The 11,322-nt window shown below is 44.0% G+C and overlaps 1 protein-coding gene across 1 annotated transcript; it reads left to right on the top strand.

Moving 5' to 3' along the window:
- On the top strand, window positions 1-9,106 carry epn3b (epsin 3b). Its single transcript, XM_029509288.1, has 11 exons — window positions 1-69; window positions 270-428; window positions 722-805; window positions 1,123-1,428; window positions 1,523-1,798; window positions 2,493-2,579; window positions 5,850-5,973; window positions 6,106-6,276; window positions 6,378-6,485; window positions 7,257-7,550; window positions 7,648-9,106. The coding sequence occupies exons 1-11, from the start codon at window positions 1-3 to the stop codon at window positions 7,944-7,946; spliced, it is 1,977 nt and encodes a 658-aa protein (XP_029365148.1). The 3' UTR covers window positions 7,947-9,106.
- Window positions 9,107-11,322: the final 2,216 nt, after the last annotated feature.

Raw genomic sequence — 11,322 nt, 5'->3', positions numbered from 1 at the left:
ATGACAACCTCAGCCCTGCGCCGGCAGGTGAAAAATATCGTGCACAACTATTCAGAAGCGGAGATAAAGGTACAATAAATTACTTGTGTTCACATTAAACGAGTGAGCTTAACTTTAAATTTCTAGAGTCTATCACATCACAATTCAGGGAAAAACTGTTGTATGTTGTTATACTTGCAGTCTTACACTTTTTATTACTTTTTATGTGTTACTCTGGGTGAGATGGCGTGCAGATAAAAAAAACGAAATCTTCCTCTGCTGATGTGTAGGTTCGTGAGGCCACCTCAAACGATCCATGGGGTCCATCTTCATCTCTCATGTCCGAGATTGCCGACTTGACCTTCAATGTGGTGGCATTTGCTGAGGTCATGGGCATGGTTTGGAAACGCCTTAACGACAGCGGCAAAAACTGGAGGCATGTCTACAAGGTGATATTGGAAAACAAATTATTTGGCAGATTTGATAAATTGATGTTAACCATGTCTTCTCTGATTCTTTGTTTCTCTTCTACTCTGCTTGCTTTCTTGAGATTTGAATTCAGCTTCTTTCTGGCCACTGACTACTCACCCCACTACCTCCCTATGTAGTTCCATTTAAGAATATCCCTGTTGACTTTTTCTCACACTTGTAACCAAAGATGCGCCCAGTTGCTGTGTAGGATAAAGATGTAACAAAATACAGATTTTGCAGAATCAGTGTTGTAATTGGCATCTGCCTCCAGGCCCTTACTCTTTTGGATTACCTGCTGAAGACAGGCTCAGAGAGAGTGGCTCAACAGTGCCGTGAGAACGCATTCACCATTCAGGTACTAGACTCAAATTGGATGATCGCTTCTAATCTGAACACCTCAGGAATAGAGTGGTTTATTATCTGTATTCTGATCAGCCTTAACTGTTCTTTTGGCAGCCATTAGTCTTCCATCATATTTAAAAGGCATATTGTGTTGTTCATATATATACATTTGGAAAAATTTAGATGAACAATCAATATTTTCCTATTTTATAACCATAACCTGGAATCTGATCGTATCTCTAGAGATCAGATTATCGAGGTTTACCTGTATTTTGTTGTATATTTTGTATATGTTTGTGAAAAAAATTATTTTTATGCTGTGTGGTTCAGACACTGCGTGACTTTCAGTACGTGGACCGCGATGGCAGAGACCAGGGTGCCAACGTGAGAGAAAAGGCCCGTCAACTGGTGTGTCTCCTCCGGGATGAGGAGCGGCTCCGTCAGGAGAGGAGCCAAGCCCTAAAGACCAAGGAGCGAATGGCTGGCGGAGGCAGCGGGGGCGGCGGGGCTGTGTACGGAGGCATACCTCCGTCTTATCACCCAGGCCGGCGAACGAGCCAGCCCAGCATGGCGGTGCTGTACGGGGAGGAGTTCAGCCGTTCCAGAGGCTCTCCGTCCTCCTTTAACTGTGAGCCTGTGTCCGTTTGTCAATAAGAGGATGAAGCGTTAAAAACACACACTTGTATTCGGGCTTCATTAGAGCCTCTCAAATGAAATGCATTTGTGCCAGAGCCCAGCAATCTGGACATGCCACCAGACAGATTATCAATACTGCAGCGTAGGCCGGAAAATGTTCAAATTCACCACACACACACCTCTTGTGCTCCACATCACTTGGACCAACTCTCTTCACTCCTTCCTTCCTCAAACTCCATCCTTCTCTGCAGCTTCGTCTTCGTCACCTCGCGCCGCCTCAGACCTAGAGCAGGCTCGACCTCAGACCAGCGGGGAGGAGGAGCTGCAGCTCCAGCTGGCTTTAGCCATGAGCAGGGAGGAAAGCCAGAAGGTAGAGCAACATACACGTATAACCTTCATGCGTAACAGTGAGGATACACACACACACACTGCCACCTGATGATTCTTAGAATGAAAATTTTCTGATGAAGGTCCTGAGCATTTGTCTGCCTTCATCAAGCTAGCCCTTCCTTCCCCTGTTACCATAGAGATAGATGAGGACATGCAGCTTCAGATTGGGTAAACCTCAACCAAACAGAGAATTAGCAGGTACGCACACGACAGAAACACACCTGACTCCTTAAAGCACTCAGGTTGTGTGAGTGTGTGTGTGTTTGATGATGTGGCTCTCATGTTTCTCTCTGGATAACTAACGGCTTCTTAACTTTGTGCTTCCTTAGGTCTTTTGCTTGACAAATTTCTCCCTTCCAGCAGCTGACAGTTCTCCCACCACTTTTCAGATTGCCCGCATTTGTTCAGCTCATCTCTCCTGCTTCAGTAGTAGCACTTATGTTTTCTATAAGTTTTTTCAAAAACTCTCTCTTTCTCTCTCCCGCTCTCGCTCTCACTCACTCTCTCTCTCTCTCTCTATTTGCCTCCAACCACGATCTTCTCTTTACCATCTACCAGCAAAAAACAAAATTGTTGGTGCTTTCGTTTTGCTGGACTAAACCACAGTGTGTTTATATTCATAAATACATCACTGTGGCAATAATGTTGATGATGTCACAACGCCACCCCTGCAGGAGCAGCGCTGTCGCCAAGGAGATGAGTCTCTGTTACGGAAGGCCTTGGACGAAAGCCGGAGAGAGAGCCAGTCAGGGACACAGGAGGTGAGTTGAAAAACGTGCATGTGTGTGTGTGTTTGCATACGTGTGCTTTTGTGTTGTACACTAAGTGTGTGGGTGCATTAAAGGTACATGAGTGTGCCTTTGCATAGAGAGGTGGGCAGGTACATTTGTGGGTGGCTGCTGGCAGGCATTTAGAAAACGAAGTGGAATTCATGGACTGTGGGATGGAGAGGGAAATGAGACACAAAACATGGATTAACATAATGAGGGTGGGTGAGAGAGAGAGGAGGTGGAGCGCTGAGTGACGGGAAAATGGTGCCCACTGAATGAGAATTATGTTCTGTTGTCTAACCTTGAGCTCAGCATGGCATTTCCTTGCAAGCATGCTGCTAATCATGTAGCACACCAGCTCTTTTACTCATTGGCCTGTCAGCAAACCAGTCAGAGTCCCAGACAGAGTCAAAAGTCTATGGGTTGTAATTACTCATATCATATTCTTACCATAGGGCAGCACGGGGCATAGCGGTTAGTGCTGTCGCCCCACAATAACAAGGCCGCAGGCTCGGTTCCCTGGGGCCTTTCTGTGCAGAGTTTGCATGTCCTCCCCGTCCCTGCGTTGTACTCCGGTTTCCTCTCGCTGTACAAAGACATCACGTTTAGGTTAACTGGTGACTCTAAATTGTCTGTAGATCTGAGTGTGAGTGGTTGTTGGTCTCTGTCTGTCTCTGTGTGTTGGCCTTGTGATGGACTGACAACCTGTCCAGGGTGTACCCTGCCCTCACCCAATGTGAGCTGGGATTGGCTCCAGCACCTCCCGTGACCCGGAAACAGATAAACGGTTGAAGATGAATGAATCAATTAATATTCTTATCATAATTATCTACCTTCACGTACTCCAAATGGAACGTGAAAACATGGAAATGAGGAGTAGAGCTCCTGATTCTCCTACCTAATATCTGACATATTCACAAGGTTAGATATGTCATGTATCATCAGACATTAAATAATTGCATTTTAATTTTTGTCATTTTACCATTTATTGCTTAACTTTTCAATGGGTTCAGAAAGATTCACTTCTTATTTATAAAACAGAGACAAGGCCTCTGGACCCTGTCTTTCCCCAACAAACACATGACGTAGGAAACTTTTGTGTAACAATAGGCAATTAGTTCTAATTAATTGATTAATTGGTTAATCAGTAACTTCTGAAAAATAAAATAATCATTTGTGAATTATTCTGTGTAAGAGAAATAACCCACATCTGTACGCAGTGTTAATTTTTGGATAGAGATGCCTATTCCCCTTAATTAAAAGACACAGATGGTTCCTGGAGATGACCCAATAGCCATTGTATCATTGTTGGAAATGCACATCCATACCATTGTGTCTGATGTGGCTCACCACAAAATAGTTTGATTGCCCAGTAAGAAGCCTTCTATCTCACACACAAGTGGCTCGTTGGGCCATGAATGGACCTTCATGTGATTGTTAGTGAGTATCAAGTATCTCATATATGGAAACCATGCACAGCTGTCCATTTCTGTAACTTTCAGGCAATGACTTATGGGATGGTGATGGGCCTTACCAAATCCTCAACCATCCTGCGGTCTATCCATCTGTTTTCTTCCAATTATCCAAGGTTGTGTTGTGATGGCAGCAGGTCAAGCAAAGTAGTCTAGTAACATTTTCCAGCTCCTCCCTGGAGATTCTGAAGCATTCCAAGTTCAGATGAGCCATATAATCTCTCTGGCTTGTTCTCCATCCACCCCAGATTCTCCAACAGTTGGGCCAGGACTCATTCAGACTAGCTGTCCAGACCACTTGAATTGCCCCATTCTGTACAAAGGAGCAGTCGGAGGTCCTTGGCTTATCTCTAAGGCTGAGCCCAGCCAGAAAAATCATGTCTGCTGCTTATACCTATGATGTCATGCTTTCAGTCACTACCCAAAGTTTATGACCCAAGCAAGGCCTGCACCCTCGGAGCTCTTTCTTCACGACTGCTGATGCCTGTCAATCTCCTTCTACCTGTATCGCCACTATGAACGTGTTGAGAGGTTCATGTGTCGCCATCATCCTGCAAGCTGTGCTGACCTTGGTAGGGTCTCCTAAGGCAAATAGGTTCCAGGGGAGAGACTAAGAGCGATTTTAAAAAATGACCCGATAATTGGCCAGATTTGAGACTGCATTACCTCGCGTGGATTAGGGAAACTGGGGCACCATCCTGGAGCCAGACCTGGGAGGGAAGCTTGCCGGAAAGTGTCTGGTGACTGACAAACCACCAGCTGGGGTAGATATCAGGCTGCAATGATAACTTGGCTAAAGGCTGGGTCAGGGTCCGAGGCATGCCCATGACTGGATTTGTGAAAATTCGATGACCTGATCTAATCTTTACTATTTCATGGGCAGTTTTCATGGTATAATATTTTCCAATATCCACTTAAGATGTCATTATGATGTATATTCAGTATGTAGGGTGTCATAACTTTAAGAAAAAATGCTATACTCACACAAAGTAAAATGGTTAAAAGGACACCTTTTGTCCAGGGTATTTTAAAAAGAATAATTTCTGGACGGACAGCACTGTGGTCTGTTTCTGGAGAGTCCAGATGCAGCCTGACAAATTTCTGAATTGATGACAGTGTTTGTTAATTTCTTCAGGCATTTTTTTTCTGTATTACATAATCTCATTGCAATGTGTACACCAGCAGTACAGCGTCAGTAGCACATCTGTCATAGCTAACATTCACTTTCTGACGCAGAGTATTAAGTAGATTCTGCAATGCCCTTCTTCTGAATGTGGCAGTTTAACATTAGCACGTGGAACTATTCATTCTCAAAGGAAACAACCTCAATTTTTTAAGTGAGCACATAACAACTTCAGTAAATGCACATTCTGCAAAGACACTGAACACATGCAAATTGAAAAACACACACAACAGGAGAGAGGTCACTGTCCTGTCGAAACAATGCATCTGTGCTCTAAGCTCTGTCTGGCCGGACTCTTGCCAGCATCATTCTCTTTCTCCCTGTCCTATTAAATAATAAAGGCATAATTTGTATTTTGTATAAAATCATTTGGATTTTCGAATGGAATAAAATAAAACACACTCTTTAAATTCATTTAACACATAATTTAACACATAATAGATAGATGATTTGATTGTCATATAGTTATCGCTACTTTCCATAAGTTAGGTTTTCCAAGTACAAGTGGTCTTTGTAGTAAAATTGCATATATTATCCAGACACACTGACCATGATAATTCCAACACGCTCATGCACCTTTATTCAGACCATTTCCTCCCTTTTTAGTCAGCCATGTTGGACCTGGTGGACATATTTGGGACGTCCTCTGAGCCCACGACTCTTCCCGGTGACCCTTGGAACTCAGCTCAGCTCACCAGTGACATCACCACTGACCCCTGGGACTCTGTAGGTGGGTGGCCACTCACAGACCCACCAACACATCCTCAAATTGATATCCGAGCTGCCATCAGTTTGTGTTTTCTACTATCCTGCGAGTGTCTTTGAGATGCTTCATGACAATTTCTTCTGTGTGTGTTCACAGCGGTTCACTCCAGCACTCCTGTGGCTGGCAGCCCTTGGACAGCACCTCCCCTCTCCTCCAATGCATCCAATCCATGGGCTCCATGTGAAAACTCATGCACTGATCCCTGGGAAGCAGCACCTGTCTCCCCAAGTCCTGTCAATCATGCATGGGAGAGCCCAACAGATGGCGGTATTGTGCCGTTTAGAAACAAGCTCTTTGCTTAGCGCACATGCATGCTGATTGTAGTTTGCAGTATTCACTGTGATTAAACTGTTTTCATCACTTTCCAGTTTTGTTTGAAGGTGGTGATGGGACAGATCCGTTTGCTGGACAGGAAGAGGAGAATCCTAAACAAGAGATTCCTCAAGTATCGTCTCCACAACCTGCCAGTCCCACAGGTATAATATTTTAATATAATAGTAGAAATACTGTGGACTGCAGTGTGCATTTGGACTTAACAGAAGAAAAACATTTCCTGCTTTGACAGCAGTTAAAATGATTTAAATCCTCTATATATGCATATATAGAGGGACAGGTTGAGCATATAACATGCCTGGAATGGACCCAGTGACAAATGCAAAACTGCACTGTAAGAGTACCTCCATTTCTGAGACTTATATTATTGCAAATGGTTTTAAGACAAAAAGATTAGTTTAATCTACTTCATCAAAATAAGAAGAAATCACAAAATCTGTCTTAGCAAGGTTTGCTAGGAAAAAAGGGGCACTTAATGAAAGACAGAGAACTCCAAAAATGTAAGGGGTTGAAAAACAGAAACACGAGAAACATAATGGAAACTAAAGTGGAGAATGCAAGAGCAAAACAAACAGACTACACACCAAGAGGGCGAGGTGAAATACATCAGGGCGGGGCAGACAATCATTAGACAATCATAGGAATCATAAGGAAAACTCAAGACAAAGACATCAAGTAAACCTAACATGAGCCACATAAGGGACAGGAAACAGCAAAGCAAAACATTAGGGGTGGATAGAAACAGGCAGGTCATGACGCAGTCAGTTGTTCTGGTCTGTAAAGTGACAGTTCATTGAGTCCATTTGAATGTTTTTCAACATGTCAGTCCCCTACACTCTTCTCTGACGTTTCATGTCCCTACCGTATCTATTTAAAATCTCTTCTTTTTTTTTTTTTTACTCCTTCTGATGCAGATGATGAGGTGTTTGGGGTGAAGCCAGACTCTGATCCTTTTTCTCGAGCCGATTCAAAGTCAGATTTGTTTGGAGCTGACCCTCCTGTGAAACCACAAGTAAATGGACGAGAGTCTGCCAGCCCAGAGATGTTCGACCTGTCAAGGCTAGCCCCTCCTCTCAGCGCCCCACCTACACGTGTGTGCCGGACCCCAGAAGCCTTTTTGGGGCCAACGGGGGCGTCGCTAGTCAATTTAGATGCTCTGATACCCCTCAACCCTCCTAGCAAGACGCAGAATAACCCCTTCCTCTCAGGTAACAAATCTCCTCGTGTATTTGGAGAAATCTTGATGTGTTATTGTCTCAAAGTTTCATATCCAACTATCTAACTTGTTGTCTGTTTTTTCTTCAGGTCTGAGTGCACCGTCTCCCACCAACCCCTTCCACTGCGACCAGCCTCGCCTCACCCTCAATCAAATGCGACCATCCTCCACCTCCCCGCTGCCTCCCCACATGCTCTCCTACAGCCCATCCCTGCCTCTCCCTCTTCCCCACCAACCGCCCATCCTCCCCTCATCTCTCACACAGCCCCCCTCTGGACTCCTGGACCTTCCCTCCAACCTCCCCCAGCCCCTGCTCCCTCTTTCCCCACGACCGGCAGCCCGCACTCAGTCACAGACACAAACACACAGCCACAACCCCTTCCTCTGAGACTCCTGGGCCCTTCAAACTCGGGCCGGCAGAGGGAGACGACAGAGAGTGGACTCTTGTTTGGATCAAACTATGCTGACTACAATGAGACTAGTTTAAATGAGCCTGAACTGGATCCTGATCTGATGTCATTGTGCACACTTGAAGTAGATGAAACCATGGACTGGATGTATTTGTGTCCGTCGAAAGACACATCAGCTGCTATATAACCTGAACTCTTGAAGAAAAAAAATAACTCAAACAGACACACACATGCACTCAGGCGCACTTCAGGGTGCACAGACACAAGCATGCATACACTACCAAACTGACAGGGTGTATCTCAACAGTCCCTTCGATGCCTTTTACCCCATCAGCAGTGACAGCTCTGAGCACCCTTTGACCACAGACACACAACTGATTCTTTAGTAGACTGGAATGAAGCCACACACTTTGACTGCCCATCAACATTCACCAGGATCCTCCCTGCTGCTGCTTCACCGACTAAAGCATGAATGCCAACCCCTCCCCCCATCACCCTCAACCTCACCTTTACCCCCTCCCCAGCTGAGGAACAAACTAATCTATTCTGCTGAACACCTGAGATGAGGTCCTCAAATAAATCCAGTGTTCTGATGAGTCAGATAGTATCATGAGCTTTCTTGGCACAGTTGAATCATCAGAGACGACTTACTTTACTGTAAGATTGAAGAAAGCATACAGCACTGTTGAAGAACTAATTGACTCAGGCTTTCCCTCGCACATGGTGATATCTATTTCGCATTGCCTTGTATCTTGTAAGTTGAACAGCATCTGGTCCTATGTTTGCAAAGTTATTTGTCCTTTAAGGCGATTAGCTCCAACAGGATTCAGGTGAATTCAAAGGTGGACTAAACCAGCCTAAGCCTGATCTTACTGTCTCAATCTAGACCTAAACTGATCAGTGATTGTACCCTATTGGACCCGCGTGCCTGTCTCTACAGCTGACCCACAAAGGATTCCCGGATGGCTCATAGTTGCACCGTTGAGGAGGACCTCAGGGAGGCTGCTCCATCCCTCCTCCACAGATATTCAACCTTAGCATAGTAAAAGTCATTAGTAACTGGTAGTAATGACGACCAGCTAAAGGAGGAGGGAGAGATAAATGAGAGATTGATGCAAGGACAGAGTTGTGATTACCCATGACAAGCTGATGTATTGAGAAGCAGCTCCTCACTCAACTCCATTTAAGGAAACAAGGAAATCTGTGAAGAGCCGAGATGTTTGGTCATTACTGCACTGAACCTGGACTTGAATGTGAAACGCCTGCCTACAGATACACACAGGCTTAGTACTATGTATTTAATAGAATGACAACTATACAGTATGATGAAATATTCTACCAATAAACCACTGGTGTTTGCATTATAATTTCTATGAATCATTCATACATTTGTCAACTCATAAAAATGTCCCCCAGAGTTATTTTCTCAATATTTAATAGCTATTTTTAACCAATATAATGTTATATTAAAGCTGATTGGATTTTTTGGATGCTATCCCCGTGCCTGTGTGGGTTTCGTCCAGGTACTCCGGTTTCCTCCCACAGACATCATGTTTGGGTTAACTGGTGAAATTGTCCGTAGCTCTGACTGTGAGTGGTTGTTGGTCTCTGTCTGTCTCCGTGTGTTGGCCCTGTGGCGGACTGCTGAATGGGTGTGGCTGAGCCCAACCCCAGACCGAATCACCTTAAAAATTAAAACATTTCCCCCAGGGTGGCATGCATGTAATGTTTTTTGAGTGTCAACTATAAAGAGCACCCAACAATTATATGTCATGTTGTACTGTGAGATGTACACTCTGTACATGATGTAAATCCCATGATGCTTGTGTCCAGTAGATGGCGCAGCCACACAGACTCAGTGTTGACAGATTGACGTGTTCAGGGTTGGATGGAGGATGGCGCTGTTTGGAGTAAAACTGTTCATTTGGGACTGATGACCTGGCCCTCACCAAATGTGAGCTGGGATTGACTCCAGCAAGCCCCCCTGTGACCTGGAAATGATTTGAAATAGGGTATTGAACTTTTTTTTTTTTTTTTTGACTTTTTTGCTCATTTGGGTGAAACACTAAGTGTGACCACTAGATGGGTCGGCTGTAGCATTGAGGGACTCTACCACCCTTTTATTTCCAGCCATTCAGTCTGTGATCACCTGCCTGACAGAGAAGCACATCCAGCAGACTTTCGGTTTCAACAAGTAGCTGCTTTCTTCTGTGCTAAAACTGATTCCACATCACATTATCCAAACAAAGGAAAGTGATGAACTCTGTTGTAAACATCTGTCTTTAATAGGTTAGGAGAAAAGACTTCCCATGCTCATACACATGCTTCTTAAACAGGTGCATTAGAAAGAAGTCCGGTTTTAACGCAGCTTTTAAAGATTTATCAAAAGGATCTTGCATCTTCCTATCCAAGAGTTAGGATTCAAAACAGTTTGTCCCAGAATTAATATGTATGAAAATAAAATGTTCTGACCAATTGGCAGATTTATATCATCCAAACAGAATGTTTTTGGCCTTAATGTGGAATTTAAAGAGCGTTACTGTCAAATAAAGACATCCAAGTGGTTTCTCCACGATGAAGCTGATAACCAAAATCAGTTAGCTATTCAACTACAGGGTAGAGATTTTAATGAAAACTTTAATGGGAATGGTTTCCAGCTCTGGACAGAGCGTGTGAAATGAGAGACTGTCACCCTCAGCTTCTGGGTAAATGAAGTCATGGTTGAATGTGTGGGCATCCTCCACTGTGTGTCTCCTGTCTGTGTAACTGGTTGCATGAGATAAAATTAAAACAAACCGCAAATGCTTTCATGAGGTCAAAGAGAAACTAAATGAATCAAGGAAATCTAATCACGTCCACTGATGCAAACACATTTGCACACTTCCCTTCCCCTTTATGTCCTATCCAAACAAAACCAAGTTTGGTCACTCAATGTACATGCACACTTGAAACGCAGCATCACCATGTGGTGTTGATTTGATGGAGAAGTGGAAATAAACAGGCAGCCACAGATGATTATGAATACAGATTATTTTCTTTTGAAAAAGTAGCTGAGGGAGACCTTGCCGAGTGCAGAGATGGAGACACCCAGTTAGAGCACACTCGGGGGAACTCATAACCTCTGCCTGCACCTCTAAGAATGAAACATCTGACTAATATAAATGTCTTAAAGTTAATTATGCACAGCTGTCGGCAACTGTCAATCTTTGTTAGGCCCAGTACAACACAACAAAGTGATCTGGCCCCTTGCAGTGTTTTTGAAAAACAATAAGACAGCAATTTAACAATGCTTTTTTTAGCAGATAATTCCACGAGAATGAAAGTTCGACCGCGCATTTATAAACATGCACAAAA

Source organism: Echeneis naucrates, chromosome 1 (genome assembly GCF_900963305.1).
Source record: "Echeneis naucrates chromosome 1, fEcheNa1.1, whole genome shotgun sequence".
Lineage (NCBI taxonomy): Eukaryota > Metazoa > Chordata > Actinopteri > Carangiformes > Echeneidae > Echeneis > Echeneis naucrates.
The sequence above is the reverse complement of the archived record's forward strand: the minus strand, read 5'-3'. Positions and strand labels throughout refer to the sequence as shown.